The 18991-nt window shown below is 39.0% G+C and overlaps 2 protein-coding genes across 4 annotated transcripts; both read left to right on the top strand.

The window, feature by feature from the left end:
• Positions 1-1819: 1819 nt before the first annotated feature.
• si:ch211-198a12.6 (uncharacterized protein LOC563253 homolog) lies at positions 1820-5694 on the top strand. Of its 3 annotated transcripts, none has more exons than XM_056248071.1 (2): positions 1820-1978; positions 3691-5694. In XM_056248071.1, the coding sequence occupies exon 2, from the start codon at positions 3835-3837 to the stop codon at positions 5407-5409; it is 1575 nt and encodes a 524-aa protein (XP_056104046.1). In that variant the 5' UTR covers positions 1820-1978; positions 3691-3834; the 3' UTR covers positions 5410-5694. The 3 variants fall into 3 exon arrangements, with proteins under 3 accessions (XP_056104046.1, XP_056104048.1, XP_056104047.1); XM_056248073.1 differs by having other exon boundaries at positions 3688-5694; XM_056248072.1 differs by lacking the exon at positions 1820-1978 and adding an exon at positions 2267-2822 and having other exon boundaries at positions 3688-5694.
• Positions 5695-11244: 5550 nt separating this feature from the next.
• LOC130083095 (toll-like receptor 4) lies at positions 11245-13887 on the top strand. The gene is made up of 2 exons (XM_056248070.1): positions 11245-11501; positions 11586-13887. The coding sequence occupies exons 1-2, from the start codon at positions 11362-11364 to the stop codon at positions 13804-13806; spliced, it is 2361 nt and encodes a 786-aa protein (XP_056104045.1). The 5' UTR covers positions 11245-11361; the 3' UTR covers positions 13807-13887.
• The last annotated feature ends 5104 nt before the right edge of the window (positions 13888-18991 follow it).

Below are 18991 nucleotides of genomic sequence, written 5' to 3'. Positions count from 1 at the left end.
CAAAACTAAATTAAATTTTATTTAGGGGAACAGATATAGCCTTGTGAAAATATATGAATAAATCTGTCAGCAATACAAATAAGCGTATGTGTACTAGAAGCCATATGTTCATGTAATGACATGAAAATATCATTCCCCAATTATTTCATTTAATGTAATTTCTAAATTAAGCAATGTTTGTTAAGAAAACATTTCAATTTAATCTTACAATAATCCAACTCTGAAGCTTATATTTACATCTATAAATCTCCAAGTTCCTCACATTAGCTTGAAAGTTTTCATCTGTACTCTACAAATGAACGGCTTGACCTCCAGTACAGTTGAATGGCGATGAATACTTTTAATTCATCAAAATGTCACTTGTGGTCTTGTCAGTTGACTTGCTACAACAAAGCTTACCTTTACAATGCCATTGACGGTCATGAAAAATTCATGATTGACCTGCAGCTTATCCAACATTCATAATGACAAATGCAAGTAGAGCCATAGCTTAGTGTTGTTAGATGTATGATACAGACACAAAGTATTGGGATGTGTACCCGACTATTTCAGATTAATTTCTAGCCACATACAGTTTGATTCCAGCACTTTTAACCAGGAGGCTGAGCTTTACAGGTTCAGGCAGGAGCTGAACAGATGGGGTTTCTGAATGACAGGTATTGAATGATGGCTGACTTTGTCATGTTTCATTCAGCCTCACTGGCAGAGAACAAAGGCCAAAGCCTTCCTGCATGTGTTCATAAAAGACAGCACAGGCATACTGTAGGTTACAAACCACTGTTATTTATGAGGTCAGTGACATTGAATCTGTATTATTTAGCCAGTTTGTATTGTATTCGTTGCACTCAAGAGTTTTAAATTCTTTAAAATGTTGACAAATAATAACAAATCAGCTAGTTTTAAAGCAAGGTGTGGTGTTTTTCTTTTTAATAAAATACCAATACAATGTGCAGTGCAACCCTTTTCTATCAGACATTGTCAACAAGCAATGGTCCTCGTTTTTTATTACTTTTTTTAAAGGAAAGGGCGCACCCTAGTGGTATCTGATCACAGTGGGAACAGTTTGGCCACATTATGTCATCCTTTTAATGTTAGGATTAGTGTTTATTCCTGCCTCACAAAATATGCTAGCCCTGGTGGCAGGGCAGCTTTATAGGTGTTTCCCATATGACAAGATGTGCTACCCATGTTTTAACCTCATTGAATAGTGGTTTTACAACCGGACAGGTTTTTTTCTGTCAGATGAGCTACCCATGACATTTCAAAAATTACATTTTAAGTTAGTTCACCCAAAAATGAACATTCTGTCATTAATTACCCTCATGTCGTTACAAACCCACAATACTTTTGTTCATCCTCAGAACACAAATGAATATATTTATAATGCTTTCTGTCCCTCCAGTGACAGCTACTCAACTACAGCGTTGGCGCTTCAAAAAGTTCATAAAGAGATCGTAAAACTAATCCATATGAATAGAGCGGTTTAGTCAAAAATTTCTGACAGATTGAACACATTGAATTTAGGCTTTTATTCACATTTAAACATTCTGTTTATTGAACATAAATGGCAGAAGTGTTCATTGTTAGTCCATGATATTAATGCATCAACAAACTGAACCTTATTGTAAAGTGTTGACCTATTTTTATTTTTAAAATTTGGTTGGGACCATAGACTGTAAAAAAAGGTTGGATACTATAGGAAGGCGAAGGAGCCATCCGCCATGACTATAGGGGGTGGTCGAGCGCTTGTTTCTTCACTGCTTTGTTTTTTTGCTCATGCGCTCCAACATAGTTGGCGCCAGATGATCCGCGGCGCCATCCCGCTACGTACGTACGGAGGGAGGGAGAGAGAAAGAGTGACAGAGTGCAAACCGCAACCAGGCAGTACAGACGCAACAAAACGAAGATCTTCAGGCCGTTGACTACGCCGCGACTACCAGGAGCGCATCTCGCAAAAAGGCCATTAACGGGCAAAGAGGTCGGGCATGTTTTTTTTTAAAATACGTTTATACATGACCGTTTAATGTGTATGTGCGTCAAGGTTTTGCATACCGTTGCAAGTTTACTTAGCTGGCTAACTAGCGTGCTATATTTGATACAATGTTGTGATTTAATTAACGTTACACCATACGTTGTAGCATAAGCTGCTTGACCAATTTTTGAGCACACTGGGATAAGTGGCGCTCGGTCAGCTTTACCGATGAATTGTGGACGTCACGAAGTTCGGAGGTGTTCTGTAGCAATGGCGGCGGAGGCGGCTAGTGTTCCGCTAGCGAGGCAGCTTAGCAGGACGACAGGCCATGTTTGTTTCACACAGCTAAAAATGGGCTAGGACTATAGCATGATAAGCACCGCTTATAGCAACGCGGTGCTCGTGTCAATTAATTCGGATGATTTCAAGATTAGCACATAGCCACAAAAGACGTTGAGCACATACTTATTTTGTTTTTAATTCGACGCCACAAAACAAAAACGCGTTATGTAAGAAGGGGGGCGCCTTCCCGGGCTTTCGCGAATAGCGTACATCTGAGATTAGCCCTTAACTCGAGCAGTTTGCCTTATGTCATGATAATCTTGCGTTTTTAGAGCTATGGCAGCAGAGCTTCGCAGCGAGCAATCAAACTAACCTATTATTATGACCTGGTTTATTTGCGTTTCCTCACGTTGCGTATTGTATCTGCGTGAGGGGCGGAAGCTAGTCGCGGCGGCCATTTTACAGCTAGTTAGCTGTTCCAACCTCCGGCGGACAAGATGCCCACCGTTAAACTCGTTGTATTTTCTTGTAGCTGTAGTCTCTACGTGACTGTACGGCACTAAAAAGTGTATGTATGACTTAAAAAAATACAAGTTAAGTCCCGCAACTAAAGGCAGTCTGTCAGCTTCTCGATCCTGTATCATTTTATGATAAAGCTATAGTGCTAGTTAGCCAGCTAGTTAGCTGATAATGCATGCTCAAGAAAGCTACCTAGCAGCTATTTAGCCAGCTAACCTAGCCAACAGTGACAAACCAGCAGTATGTGAAAATTGTAAACATGGGGTTTAGTTTGTTTTATATATGAGTCATGTTTAAAGGAGTTAGCTGTGATTCAGTGCAGCTCATTTGAGAAAATTAAATGTCTGAACTGTAGATTCATGAATACTTAGCCTGTCAAGTTAGCCTAATATAAACTACCCATAGGCTAACTTTAGCCAATTTGTAGCTACTGATATTTCTGCTAACTAGCTTTATGGTTGTTTCTAGATTAGGCTCATGTTTACATTTTTTTTAAAGAGTTTTTTTTTTGCAAACTATAATGTATATAAAGTTAGCTCAGTTCATAGTTCTGTTCATCTATGCAACACTCTTTCTATATTAGAATGATGTTGATTTTTGGATTTGTTTATGCATCATTTTATTCTGTTGTCTCTTGATTTTTTTTTTTCAAGTTTACGGCTAGACATTTAATCTGGGTTATTCCCCATTTCGTTGAAGCTGTTTCTATCTTTGTTACATTAAATAGCATAAATTCATTTCTTGATTAGGCTAATTACTTTCACGATAATTACTTTAGTCTGTATGTTTTGCATACCTTATTTTTACTGTTAATGTTTCTCAAGTAGTAAGATCAAGCTGAAAGTCTGCCTAAATGTTTTCATCAGAAATGTTTCTCTATCATTATCAGAGTTTAAAGATGTTTCTTCTTCCAGCAGGCAGGACTGCTCCTGACTCAATAACTGAGTGAGCCTGCGGCAGGCAACCCTTCAAGTTTCTTTGCAAGAAAGCGGTGCTCGTAGAGCAACGCTAAGTTTTACTTAACCGGGAAGACGGAAGTCGTCAGGCTGGAGTGCGTCCTGATGGCCGAGTCAGAGACTGACTGTGACACACCAGGTCTCGATACATTGGGATCTGAGTGTGTCATAGCCCATACTCAAGTTGGTGACTTGCATTATGGAGCGGAGACTGAGATTATGACTCAAGAGGACAAAAGGCTTGACCTGGAGGCCATTCATGGTGATTTAGGGGCAGTGACCTGCGTGGATGTGGTAACAGAGACGGACCATGACTATATTAAATCTGAAATACACCACGATCATCATCAGTATTTCAGCAGTGCAGAAATAAAAGGCAATGAGCATTTGCTCGGTGAGGTGCTGTTAAAGACAGAGATGGGTGGTGGAGAACATATTGTAAAGGTGGAGTCTGACCATGGAGGTGAGCTTACGGTGGAGTCAGAGAATGGCGTTATCATCCACGAAGCCCATGGCCTGCAATGCAGTGAGTGTGGTGAGATTTTTGACTGTATGTCTGATCTGCACGAACACTTTGAAATCCACAAAGCCACTCACCCCTACATTTGCGTCCACTGTGGTGAGAGCTTTGCTATTGAAGCCAGCCTAAGAAGTCACATGAGGATTCACATGAAAGAGAAAAGTTACACCACTGGTCTTGAGATGGTTGGTAAAGGAGTCATTGATGCATTCAACTTGAAACCGCACCAGATGATGCACTCTCCTGAAAAGCCGCACAGATGTTCGGAGTGTGGTAAAAGCTTCGCTGCCGCCATCACTCTCCGGGAGCACATGAAAATGCATTCAGATGACAAACCCTACAAATGCACCCAATGCCGAAAAAGCTTTGTGCGCAGACGCCATCTCAAAAAACATCAGGAGCTGCATGCCCACGACAAGCCATTTACATGTCTTCAGTGCGGGAAAGGCTTTACGACGGCTTCCAATCTTAAACAGCACCAGAAGACTCATGCTGGTGAAAAGCCGCACAGATGCACCCAGTGTGGAAAGTGTTTTGCCGCCGCGGCCACGTTGAGGGAGCATCAGAGAATCCACTCAGGAGAGAAGCCCTACAAGTGCACCCAGTGTCGAAAGAGCTTTGTCAGGAAACGTCACCTCAAGAAGCATCAGCTGGTCCATCAGGGTGGAAAGCCCTACCGGTGTTCTCAGTGCGACAAGGGTTTCAACCATTCCTCTTCATTGTCACGGCACCACAAGGTCCACTTGGAGGCCAAAATGTATGCCCAGGGCGATAAGGATTTCCCCTTTGATACTTCGATGAAGAGGGGAATGCATGCAGGTGAAAAGCCATACAGCTGCAACCATTGTGAGAAGAGCTTCAATCACTCATCATCACTATCCAGGCATCAGAGAACTCATTCTGATGGAAAGTCCTACACCTGTGCTCAATGTGGGAAGAGGTTCAATCATCCCTCATCTCTCGCAAGGCACCAGCGGGTTCATTTGGAGGATAAGTCGACTTACAGTGCTATTGCTACAGGAAAGGGATTCCCCCACACTACCATCTTGAAACAGAGAATTCTTCAGAGTGAGAAACCATATAGGTGCGCTCAGTGTGGAAAGGGTTTCAATCATTCATCCTCTCTGTCTAGGCATCACAGAATTCACATTGACCAATAATCTTGTTTCCCTTTCCACCACAAGTGGTGTGCTACCATTCATCCAATGATTCAGGCCAGCTTGTAATGTTAAAGGGTTTGGCTAAAGATGCAAGAAAATCCAGAAAGTCAGTGTGGGCCTGCTCTAAGGGAACTTGTTCTAAAATCAAGTCCTTTGACTTTTTAAAGAGGAATAAATTAGAATTTGGTATGATTGACACTGAAATCCCCTGTGTAATGTGCACATGACTAGATACATATGTAATTCTGGAACTTGGTGTTTGATTAAAACCATAGACAAAACATATTGAGATTCCATCATCACTGACTTGTGCTTTAAGCTGGTTTTGGAAGCCTGGCACAATCTTGAAATTGAGTATTAGGTCAAGTCGGTTGAGTGGCAGACAATTAAGCAAATAGTCTAGATGCAACGATTCACTCCCCTAGTCTGTATCTTTTAACCATCTCTGCATCATTAATGGGTTGAGAAACTGGTATCATGTGTAAATATATGTTGATTTTCTTTTATATAGATATGTATAGGTAAGTAGTGCTGTAATTTTCTGAAAATGGAGCATTTTTTGATGTATGATCCAGTTAGTCTTATCCATCTCTTGACAGTGAAGTGGGATGTCGCTAGTTTTGAACAAGCTGTCCTGTTAAATATAAAGGCTGTATTAATAATCAAACCCCTTACGTTGCAAACCAACGGAGTCTGTAACCTAAAACAGCATAACTCCGTGAAGTTCGCTCATGCACAAAGGTGAGGGGCAAGAAATCTAATCTTCTACATCATCAAGAAAAATAGATCTTGTTCATAAAGAGTCAACCCAATAAAATCAGGTAATATATACATTTTTCTGTCGGGAAATTTGGTTAACTTTTCATGGTGCCAGTTTTCAATGGACAACTGAATTATATAGCTGATTTTGTTATACAAGGCAAACTTGGTACACCCTAAGTGTTCCCCTAAATATCTTTAGTGCTTCTCCCTGCTACCAGTGGCTGACCGCGCATTTAAGATTTACTCGGCCATTGTGAAACTGGGACAGCAGTGTATAGAGTATCAACATTGATTAATAATAAAAATAATAATAATAGATTGTGTATACTTTATGCAAATACAAAATATAGCTTGCTTTTTTTTTTTAATAGTTTGATTCATTTTCTCACTTTAATCCATTGGTTTGTGCTTTCTATTTACAGTTCTGTGTATGGAGAAAATCTTTTACAAATGGATGTATTTTTTTAATAAGGTTTGGGTAATTGAAAGGGAAATGAAAGGAATACTGTTTTTATGGGAGTGAACATTGTATCAGAACTATTCTCATTCTTTTCCATTGGATAACAAATCTGCTTCATCGCGTAGCATAGGTTTATTCATTGTGTTAGTTAGGTGCCTTATTGCATGCTGTGTAGAAATGTATGCTGAGCTATAATAGAAAAAAAAAAAGGTTTTGGCTCCCGCTCCCTTTTTGTTTCTTTACATACTAATCAATGTTTTAATTTGATGATTTTTTTTTTTTTTTTTTGCTTCTCTGTACATGAGTGTTTACGCTGTTACCTATGTCTTTTAATTTACTGTCAACAAGCCTCTTATAGATTAGAGGTTAAAGAAAGTTACAATGCCATTGATCCATATGTTGATTGCCCTCTATAATGGTCTATTCTTGTCCCATCTGTCTATTCCCCCATCTTTGAGTGGCTCACATATATGGATAAATAAAGGTTGTTGACTATCAACAGGTTCATACAGTTTTTTTTATAGTACCTTCTTGCATCCATCAAGGTCTACTGTATGTAGTGTCTTTAGTGAATTTAACATTGTTAAAAGGAGATTTATCATGTCATTAAGGATGATACAATATTGATGATTTAATATTTAGAGGGGATAAAATAAATCCAATAAATGGAATGAAATGGCTAAAACCTCAACACCTTCACTAAGGAATTGTACCTTCAATTACTTATTTTTGTTATTTATTTTTTGATGTGAAGATAAGATCAGATTAAGAGACTCATTATTGGTGAGGTTATTGCTGACGCAGAGTTACTCAAGTTTCTGACACAAGTTGGCAATAATTCTATAATTGACCTTGTTAGATTTGTGTCCAGGGCCATTTGCTGGTTGATCGTATTCATCATTGGTCAATGATTAATTACAAGATTACACATGTAGGTATTTTCTTAATTTTCAAAGATACACTATGTAATTTTTTTTTTCTCCCAAAATGTATATAAGCGAGTATGAGTACAACCTCCGCGGAGTAGCCTAGTACCTGCGTGACTCGTCATATACATAAACAGAGGATTTTATATCCCACGACACATGCAGTTTTGTTAATTAACTGCTAGAGTGGCAAAAGTTACGTAGTGTACCTTTTAAAGTATTACTAATCCACACCATCAGCACTGTTACTCTACAGCTATTGTGAATCTGAATTTCAGATTAGGGCCATTCGTTTTTCAACTGAGCAGTCAGTCACATGTTTTCTTGTTGGTGATAGTTTGGAAATGTTACTGGAGATCAAACAATATACAGCATGTCAGTGTTAATAATTGATGGTTTATATGTGTATCTCAGGTAATTTTCTTTACAAAACATGTTGTTTTTCAATTCTTTTTAAACATTTTATTTTTGTTAATTCATTTGGGATATTCTGGAAATTGCTTTTTACCAGAATAAGCACATGCCTACTTCTCTTGATGTTGTATTTTTGCCCCAAATTCCCCAATGTTAAACCTATTGCATTTGTTTGTCACTCAAATTCAAGATGAACTCAAACGAGACTGTTTCAGAATTATTTTTATATTTTTTTTTTGTAGGACAGGTGGAGAAAATCTCAAGATCACTCAAGATGAGTTTCTTCACTATAAGTGCTTTCATAAAAATTTTTTTTACATAGGTGCTGGAGAATCATGCACTGAGGTAAGTTTTCTAAATGTGAATCTGTTTTTTTATTTTTTATTATTGCTGTTATTTATTTTAAACTTGCATTACTGAAAAGCTGCACTAATGCATGGGAAGAAAGCTCTACTACATACCACCCAGTATTCCTCCATCAGTTCAAACTCTGGATTTCAGTTTTAATGTTTTGAAACACTTGCAGGAAAATTATACTTTCTACAATGTAACTAAATTGAATCTTACTGGAAACCCTATTACATATTTTGGACCTGGATGCTTGAATTCTTTACATACACTACAAAGATTAGTTCTTGTGGATGTTGGTCTCGCGTCCTTAAAGCTTCAAATGATTAGTTTGTATGTCTCGGATACTGTCGGTCGTTTAACATTTCTATTATAAAACAGTTAAATGTTTAGCTACTGTAGCCTATCTTAGCCTATATCTTACCGCTCTTTAACTGAACGAATTAAAGGTCGGTGAACAGTAAAAATCCACCTTCAGTGCTGTGCATGTTGATTTTCAAATTTCCCATAAATCTTTTTTTTTTTTTTTGCAGAATTCTGTCAGTAAAATGCTTTAAAACGGAAGTCAGGCTCCTCAGTCACAATAACTTTTTAATTCAAATTATTTTAATCTGTTTCTCTGATCTATTAGTAGCCTAATTTTGTAGGCCTAATGTTGAATCTATCTGCTGTTCTTTTATGAAACGAGTGTTGGAGTAGCAGTGTCGGCTACTTCTGCAGTTTCAGATCCAACCAATCAAAGTCTTGGCATGTAAAAAATACGGGTTTAATATGAAACTGCAGAATATGAAATATGAAAACTAATTCATAGGCTATACAGTATTTATGTTATAGCCACATAAGTCATTTTTCATGGACGATGTTGGAGTCATGCTGTCAACTTAAAACGTTTTAAAACAGTCATGAAAATGTAATAATAAATGTGAGGACGATGAGGACATCTGCTGGTCAAAAAACGTCTAAATGCAGTGGCAAGACTCAGCAACTAATGATGAATAAATTAATGACTAAACGCAGCCGCGAATGAACTGGGAATTTCCGTTTCCTGTCTGCCTCTGCTGAGTGGTTTGTGATTGTAACTCAGTTTAGCTTCGTTTTGAATCTTACTATCGTTTTTCGTATAAACTGCTGAATATAAGTTAGTTTAACTTTTATTCAGTTTATTTAAACTTATGTTTATAAACTTATTTTAACTAAGTTTACCCGACACGGTTGCTATTCTGCTTACCTGGTAGACCAAAGGTGAACGAAATGTTCCTCTAAGCATAATTTTTCATATTAATATTGTGGTAGTCTGTGGATGTCATCTGGTACAGACATGGCCTACTCCGAGACCAGCAATATTAACTTCTTGCTAAAATAAATAAAAGTTGTTCCGCCCCTCCTCCACTGTGATTGAAGGGCTGGGTAAAAAGCCGACTAAAAATTTAATTTTGGTTTTATTAAGCCTACATACATGGCACTCCCATTGCAGCAATTAAACAATGCTGGCCTTTGGAAACAATAAATACATGTAAAAACCATAGACAGTATAAGAAGTGGACAGAGCCATCTCATTGGAACTCAGTTGAGACAGTTGAAGCCCATTTTTAGCGATTTTTGAGCACTTCCGTTCCTGACGCGCAGACTCAAACTAAGCTTGATGACGTGAGCAACCTGTCTGACAGACGTTAATCTTCTAGTAGCTCTGCTGTGCGTGAAAATTGCCAACGTTAATCTTGCAGAGACGGGGAACTTGAGCAAAGAGTTCTTTGGCGTGAGTGAGCAGGAGTAAGTATTCCGTTGCTTTTATGGACTCATTATCTATGGGCTTCTCCCTTGACGGGACGTCCCCCCGATTGCCTGCGAGCTTCTCCTGCTGTCTGTACGGTAATTTCTGTACAGCGCGACAGAGAGTCGAGTGGTTATGACGCAATCGTTAGCCTATTTTTACTAAATCTGTTTCTACGGGGCCATAATGTAACATAGAAGGTAATGGAGCCCTTTATACATGGTCGTGTTTCTTTAGAAATCAATAATGGACAAATGGAGTCTTTAAATGCCTCAGATGTAAAGTTATTCGCTGTCAAAGTGACGCCAAAATAAATGGGAGTCAATGGAAATGCTAACGCAAGTGAATTCTGCTACAACATGGCGGCACCCGGCTGGCTTCAACTTCCGGTCCATGGATTACCCCCTTGGTAAAAACTCACCATGCAGGATTGTTTCATGCATATAGCAGCTGTTAAATTGCTTTAAACTGCGTAGTGCACATGCCCCAATTAAACGTATTTCCAGCATGCAAAATAGCCCAACAAGATTTAGCAAAGACATTTTCCTGTGATGCAATGATTGTATGAAAAGATATAGCTAATAACGGAATATTTAACTTGAAAAATAGTACTTTGTATTCAACAAACAGTTCAACTTTGCAGAATCTCAACAACTGCCTGTTCATGCAGATTCATGCTTTATAACATCAGGAAAATCAGACATTAACTGATTATGCACAGCTCTAAACCTGACACATTTTAACTCAAAACTTCTCTTCTGCAATGCAATGCAATCTCTACTGCTTGATTTTCAGGTTCAGATGATCCAGAGTGCTTTGAATAAAAGTGTTGCCTATACAAATAAATGGACAGATAAAATAATCCTTATTCATTTTACATGAATTGTAGAGGCAATTAAATATGTTACAATTCATCTATTCAGAAAGGTACTTCTTCATTCAAGATTTAACAAATTAAGCATAAGCTTTTCACCCATAGTTCCCCATTGTTGAAAACCATGGCATTCGTTCCTCATATTCAATGATCTCAAACAAGGCTGGCTCAAATTTGTATGAGCGGTTGAGATCACTCAAGATGAGTTTCTTTACTGTAAGTGCTTTCATGATATTTTTTTCTATATGTGCTGGAGAATCATGCACTAAAGTAAGTTTTTTTTTTTAAATCTGAATTTAAATCTGTGTTCTGCATTACTGTTGTGAAATATTAACATTTACTTAACCATTTACTTAAAAATGAACCTTAGATTACCGAGAATCTGCACTACTCATGCATGGGAAGAAACCTCAGCTACATACCACCAACTATTTCTCCATCAGTTCAAATTCTGGATTTTAGTTTTAACGTTTTGAAACACTTACAGAAGACGGTATTCCCGGTTTTGTCTTTTCTACGAGTCCTTGATCTGTCAAGGTAAGCAATGTTATTACAACTAAATGTCTTGTTGTATAATGTCTTGTTCTATAAATAATATTGAATTTATGTATTTACTTTCAGATGCCACATCAAGCACATTGAAAATGATACTTTCTACAATGTGAAGAATTTGACTACTTTGATTCTCACGGGAAACCCAATTGCATATTTTGGACCTGGATGCTTGAATTCTTTACATTATCTACAAAGACTAGTTCTTGTGGATGTTGGTCTCGCGTCCTTACAGCTTCAAATGAATAACCTTACTAAGCTACAGGAACTTAGAGTTGGAACAAATAACATCCAGTCCGTGTCTCTCCCTCCATTTATGAGCTCCTTTAAAGATTTCAGTTTACTTGATCTACATGCCAATAATATATCCATCATTAAAACTGATCACACTGTTGTGTTGAGAAAGATTGGCAGAAACATGACTTTGATTCTCTCTAGGAATCCATTATTACACATTGAACCAGGAGCTTTCAAAGATGTTTATCTCAGAGAGCTGGATATTCGATCTGCATTTGTTTCATTTGCTACTCAGAAAGTTGGTCTAAAAGCTCTATATGGTCTTAATGTCAAAAAATTGTTATTTGGAAAGTACAGGGGAGATTTCAAATTTCAGTTCTCAGATGCTGATGTTTTAGATGGCCTTTGCTCTATCTTTTTCCAGGAAATATATTATTATATTAATGAAAGGCCTAGTGAACCATATTCTGTCTTTCGCTGTATGATTAATGCCACAAATGTGGTCGTGAAGAATGGTGTAATTGGTGAAATGGAGTATGTATTTTTTCATGAAATCAAGGAGCTTTACTTGATTTCCAATATCTTAAATTCTTTGCCAGGTAAACAACTTTCACATCTCCATACTTTAGAAAAACTAGTAATTACACACAACAATGATCTTATTCATGCTGCAACCTTCATAGACATGCCTAAGCTTCAATTTATGGATCTAAGTGCGAACCGAATTACATTAAAACGATGCTGCACAACACTTTTATCTGGCACCCCTCAAATCAGGTATTTGAATTTGAGTCTAAATGCAGAAATTGATCTTGATCTAGGAGCATTTGATAGACTTGATTCCCTTGAGATTCTAGATTTCCATCATACAAGGGTTGTAGGTATGGGATACCTTTCACTTTATAACTTGAAGTATTTGAGGTATCTAGATGTTTCTTATTCAAGTATCACTTTCGGTAAAATAAATTGCTTTTATGGACTGAGCAGTCTTAAGGTTCTCAAGATGGCAGGAAGTATTTTTCAGGGTGATGTAATACGATTTTTATTTAATAATCTCACAGTTCTAGAGCACCTTGACATGTCATACTGTCGTATTGTAGAGTTACACCCAAGCTCTTTAAAAAATCTCCAAAGACTTAGACTTTTGAATCTGAGAGGAAACAATTTAATGACTATAGATTTTCTTATCCACCCAAGCCTGAAACAATTAACATCGTTTTATGTTGATAAAAACAGCATTACTAGCATCCCACTTCATGTTCTCCAAAAGTTGCCTGCAAACCTTTCAGAGTTTGATTTGTCCTCCAACCCCATTGACTGTTCCTGCTCCCAGACAGATTTTATTTTGTGGATCATCCAAAATCAGAACATTTTGAAGCAACCAGAAAATATTTTCTGTAAATCTTTTTCATTAAGCTCAGATTTTAGAGCAGTGGACTTTGACATTGACAGCTGTGTGCAAAAGAAAAGACTCACAATTGTTTTATCATTATGTTTTGTTTCATTAGTAGTTGTGTTATCAGTCTTGGCTTATAGGTACCAGTTTTATCTTCAGTATTGCTGGATTCTTCTGAGAGGCTACAGATCACCTGGACAACAAGAATGTTCCTATGATGCATTTGTGATTTTCTCCAGCTATGATGAAGTCTGGGTCATGAATGAACTGATGGAGAATCTGGAGAACGGTGTTCCACCTATTCATCTTTGCCTTCACATGCGGGACTTTCAAGCAGGGAAGTCTATCACGTCCAACATTATTGATGAAGGAATAATGGGCAGTCGCAAAGTCATTGTGGTTGTGTCTCAACACTTCATTGATAGCGCCTGGTGTCGCTTTGAGTTTGAATTAGCTCAGTCCCGGTTTATGATGGAACGCAATGCCAACATCATCATCGTCATTCTGGAAGATGTGGAAGAGACGAAGACTAAGAAAGTGTTTGGTCTTCATAAGCATCTGAAAAAGAACACGTACTTGAAGTGGAGAAGGGGCCCTTTGAGTAACAAGAGATTCTGGATACGGCTCAGGAGAGCTATTATTGCCACAAAACAATAATATTGTTTAGAAAATAGATAATTCCTATGTATCCCTTCGATAGTTTGTCAGTACAGATTTCTAGTCATTATACATTTTATAGAAGCTTTAGTAACAGCTTTGACCTAATCATTGTGTCTATTTTTATTAAATAAACTGGTGCTTCATTTTTTTAGCCTTGCATTTAAATAAGTATATTGTTGCATTTTATGATGTATTCAACCATGTTTGGCAAAGATGTTATAATTCGTTGTAAATACTGCAAACAATGGGCTTCAGAAATGAACAACTTCCCTTTTGGAACAAACATGAAAAACTACAACAATAGAGTGTAAACATATTTTTCAAATGCTTACAGTGAAACAGATTCAAGTTTCACTCTCAGTGATATGTCAGAAAAATACATAGTTTACTGTATGATGATACTGTATGATAGCTGAATTTCCTCTATATCCTGACCACGTAGTTTGTTCTTTGTCACTTTTCTCCTTTTTTGAAAGTTTTCCATAGATTTTGCACATACTCTTTAATTGCAATCATTACATCAAAGAAAAATATCTCCCTAAATCTTAAAGGAGAACTCCGGCGCAAAATGAACCTTTGGTCTAATTACACATTGTTACCTAGTCAACCGTTATCTGAGATTTGTTTTCATGATTATCGAATGTAAATAGTTTTATCTCTAAAAACAGTTTAGCCTATAAAGCTAGTATAACGGTAGTATATTGGGCATAGATCAATGACAAATAAAAATCGCTTGTTAATACCACTAACAAGGCTCAAAATAGCCCCACACTACCACGGTAGCATAATGAGGCTCCCTACCTTCAAACCGAAGCATTAAGAACTTTGACAGTGTCCAGACAGTTTAATAAGAAGATATTTTAAACATACAGTCAACTTCGTGTATACAGGCAGAAGCCATCTTTGAAATACAGCCTTTACCAGTCGATCTACGAACGCCGATCCAAGCCTACTGTTCGCGCTCACCTTATCATTCTCACCAGCGCACTTGGATCGGCGTTCGTAGATCGACTGGTAAAGGCTGTATTTCAAAGATGGCTTCTGCCTGTATACACGAAGTTGACTGTATGTTTAAAATATCTTCTTATTAAACTGTCTGTACACTTACAAAGTTCTCAATGCTTCGGTTTGAAGGTAGGGACCCTCATTATGCTACCGTGTTAGTGTGGGTCTATTTTCAGCCTTGTTAGTGGTATTAACAAGCGATTTTTATTTGTCATTACACTATGCCCAATATACTAGCGTTATACTAGCTTTATAGGCTAAACTTTTTTTAGAGATAAAACTATTTACATTCGATAATCATGAAAACAAATCTCAGATAACGGTTGACTAGGTAACAATGTGTAATTAGACCAAAGGTTCATTTTGCGCCGGAGTTCTCCTTTAATTATTTTGCGAGCACACTAAAAAGTTGCACGGTGTCTGAAAAATCTGTCTTGTTACTCATAACCACAATGTAAAGTTTAACCAGATGCTAAATGTCTGAAACAGTTCTGCACTGTGAGTTTTTTTATTTATAACACGGCTCTCTTGAATGGTTGATTATGATTGGTAATTTGCATTGAATAATCACTTATCATCCGATTAAAGTCGTGGTCACACTATCTCTGTGTCTGAAATTGCATACTTTTACTAGTAGGTAGGCTACTACATTTAATTTGAAACTTGCTTCGCAACCGTTAAATAAGTGTTCTATAATATATAGTATGAATGTGTGTATGAATGCAATCCAAACTCACTACATCTGCCATATCAGCCCAGTCTCACACCCAAGGCGTCAACTAACTGACGCTTTAGACCATGTTTGGCCATGCGTCAATATGCCGACGCACAGGGTACCCCTTGAGCGTCAATATGAGACGCGCCTCCTAGTGGTCTAATCCTAACCCTACCCCAGACCTAAACCTACCCATAACAGAAGCGTCATCTAACTGACGCTAAAGGGTGCGCGGCATTTGATGACGCCCGAGGATGAGCGTCTCATGTTGACGTTTGGGGGGTGGTGTGTGCGTCGGCATGTTGACGCATGGTCAGAAGCGTCAGTTAGATGACGCCTTGGGATGAGACTGTGTTGGCCATATTGTCACTGTCATGTGACCAACAGCATCAGTTGCATCACTTCACTGCTATTCACATCCTTGCCTCATGGGATAGCAAAGTGTCCAGTGGATGCACACTTCTTATTCTCACCGGAAGTAGTAGGTCATCCGGGGACGTTTTGCCTATTGTTTTATTAATACTATGAATTTGGACATAGTACTACTTTGCGTACACACTGTTTTTCATAAACTATTAGTATTTAGTATGGAAGTAGGCATATTTGGATGCAGGGTATGCTGTAGGCTTGTGAAACAGAAACCGATCTCCCACGGGTGCTACTTTCAATTGTCTTAAGTCACTGTGCGGCCTCCTACTCTTTCTCTCATACAAACACAACCAGAATAGGTAATTGGCGCCACCTTGCTTCTCACAATAGTTAAGTTAGCCTCAGAGGACTTCAGTATTGTAATAGCTTGATGACAGCTATCATTAAATCCTTTGACAATGGACAGAATTCTATATATACAGATATGCTATATGCAGATTTAGAGTTGCAAAATGGAAGTGTAGTATGTACAGATGGAAAGTAGAATGATAGAGGTAGATAATAGGTTTATAATATATTTATATTATAGTCACTATGAACAATGAAGAGACCCTTTTGGCAGTTTTAACTGTTCAGGTGGAAGATTGCCTAAGGGAAAAAGCTGTCCTTGTGCCTGGCTGTTTGGGTTCTCAGTTCTCCAGCCAGATGGCAGCAGTTCAAAGATAAAGTGAGCTGGGTGTGTGGGGTCCAAAGTGATTTCTGTAGCCCTTTTTCTCATTCTGGAGGTGTAAAATTCTTGGAGGTTGGGCAGGGGGCATAGCCTGGATGCCAGCCCGAACCCCGCCCACAACATTTTTTGGTCGGAAAGTTCGGTCTGGACCAAGGGGGTAATCCATCGACCGGAAGTTGAAGCCGGCCGGGTGCTGCCATGTTGTAGCAGAACTTCACTTGCGTTAGCATTTCCATTGACTCCCATTCATTTTGGCGTCACTTTGACAGCGAATAACTTTACATCTGAGGCGTTTAAAGACTCCATTTGTCCATTATTTATTTCTAAAGAAACACGACAATGTATAAAGGGCTCCATTACCTTCTATGTTACATTATGGCCCCGTAGAAACAGATCTTGTAAAAATAGGCTAACGATTGCGTCATAACCACTCGACTCTCTGTCGCGCTGTACAGAAATTACCGTACAGACAGGAGGAGAAGCTCGCAGGCAATCGGGGGGACGTCCCATCAAGGGAAAAGCCCATAGATAATGAGTCCATAAAAGCAACGGAATACTTACTCCCAGGGGCGTCACTAGGCCCTTTTTAGGGGGGCTTCAGCCCCCCTAAACTTCTGCCTAGCCCCCCTAAAAATGTGAGATTAATGTAGGCTACACAAATTCGTGTTCGCTTCAGTCTTGTTATAATCAGATTCAGCGCGTTCTTCATCTTCAATCCGCAGCGGCGCCGACAGAGAGCACGTCAGAAACAGAGGACAGGGTGTGTGTGTGTGTGTTCATGTGTGTTCATCTGAGCCTCATTGGTCTGTCACTGCTCGTCATTGTCAGAATATTTGAGATGACCAATCAAATCAAAGTAGGCAGGCTTTATGTTCACAGACGCTGCTGAGCGCGAATTTTAACAGTGTGACTCGACGCGTACGGTCAAGTGCGAGATAAGATGTAAGTAGCTAAACTTAACATTTCATATTTTACTTTTTTTAGGTCATAAATGTTAAACGAATGACAAAAAATAATCAGGCAAACTAATATAGTTTTGTCTAATTTCGCCATTTTGAACTGAAAATAGGCTGTAACGTGACTCATGTAATGTAATAATTAGTTTACAAGAAACATTAACAAAGCCGTTTTCAGCATGTTAGGCACAAGAGATTAATAATGAATGTTTACATATTGAGGATATAATACAAATTGTAGCCTTTAGTAAATTAAAAAAGCTCAGCTTTAGGAGGGGAAGAGAAAGGGACGAAGAGACTGAGAAAAAAAGAAAGAGTGATGGAGATGAGAAGAGAGCAGGTATTGACAAATAATCTGCCCACTGACATGGTTTTAAAGCTATTTCTTATCCTTTTTTGGTCTTCAAACGTCTTGAAATGCACATATCTGTCACGGTTTCAATGTGTTTAGTTCTGTTTTGAGATCTTGTTTCCCCCGTCTTTTGTGACTTTTGGTTCAGTCCTGTTAGTTTTCCCGCCATGTCTGATTAGAAATTCCCTGCACCTGTTTTCTGTTAATCATCCCATTAGTCCCTGTTCATTTAAGCCCTGTGTTTTCCCTCAGTGTTTGTTGGTCGTCGTCCGCGTATGGTTGTATGTTTTGAAGTCCTGGAGTTCCTTTCCCTTTGTTTTTGTATGTTTATAGAAGTCAAGTTTGTTAATAAATATCTATATCGCTTATTCCGTGTCCTCGTCTTCAGCAGCCTGCTACAACCTGACAGAATGACCAACCCTTACAAAAAGGAAACAGATACCTGACGGTATGGATCCAGCAGTTCTGTTTCTCCTGAACCTGCGCCAAGGAGACCTCACCATAGAGGATTATGTAAGAGAGTTTTGTGAACGCTCTCAGCTGGTGGACTTCAATGATGTGGCTCTAAAGGACTTTTTTAGGATAGGGTTAAATGAACCTATCCGGTCTTGTTTGCCAGGTGGGAAGATTCACTTTTCCCTGGCTCAATACCTAGACCATGCCCTTTGGTTGAGCGGCTCAACTTTGACCGTGGGAGACATCGAGCCTGAGCTTCCCTGCGTAGTTAAGTTTAATTACGAGGTTGATGACTTCACCGATCTTCCTCCTCTCATCGGTCCAGAAGTGCCAGAGTTTCCTTCGCCGCTGGTTCCGTCTAGCCCAGCCAAACCCGCACCGCTGGTTCCGTCCAGCCCAGCCAAGCCCTCACCGCTGGTTCCGTCCAGCCCAGCCAAGCCCGCACCGCTGGTTCCGTCCAGCCCAGTCAAGCCCTCACCGCTGGTTCCGTCCAGCCCAGCCAAGCCCGCACCGCTGGTTCCGTCCAGCCCAGTCAAGCCCTCACCGCTGGTTCCGTCCAGCCCAGCCAAGCCCGCACCGCTGGTTCCGTCCAGCCCAGC

Source organism: Rhinichthys klamathensis, unplaced genomic scaffold, assembly GCF_029890125.1.
Source record: "Rhinichthys klamathensis goyatoka isolate OS25496 unplaced genomic scaffold, OSU_Roscu_1.1 h1tg000053l_1, whole genome shotgun sequence".
NCBI classification, from domain to species: Eukaryota; Metazoa; Chordata; class Actinopteri; order Cypriniformes; family Leuciscidae; genus Rhinichthys; species Rhinichthys klamathensis.
This window is presented reverse-complemented; position numbering and strand designations above follow the sequence as displayed.

What these genes read in the sequence shown, in the direction of transcription:
- LOC130083095 (XM_056248070.1), top strand. Translation starts at nt 11,362, where the DNA reads ATGGGAAGAAACCTCAGCTACATACCACCAACTATTTCTCCATCAGTT. An exon ending in CGAGTCCTTGATCTGTCAAG is followed by an intron (nt 11,502 to 11,585) that starts GTAAGCAATGTT and finishes ATTTACTTTCAG; the next exon opens with ATGCCACATCAAGCACATTG.
- si:ch211-198a12.6 (XM_056248071.1), top strand. Translation starts at nt 3,835, where the DNA reads ATGGCCGAGTCAGAGACTGACTGTGACACACCAGGTCTCGATACATTG.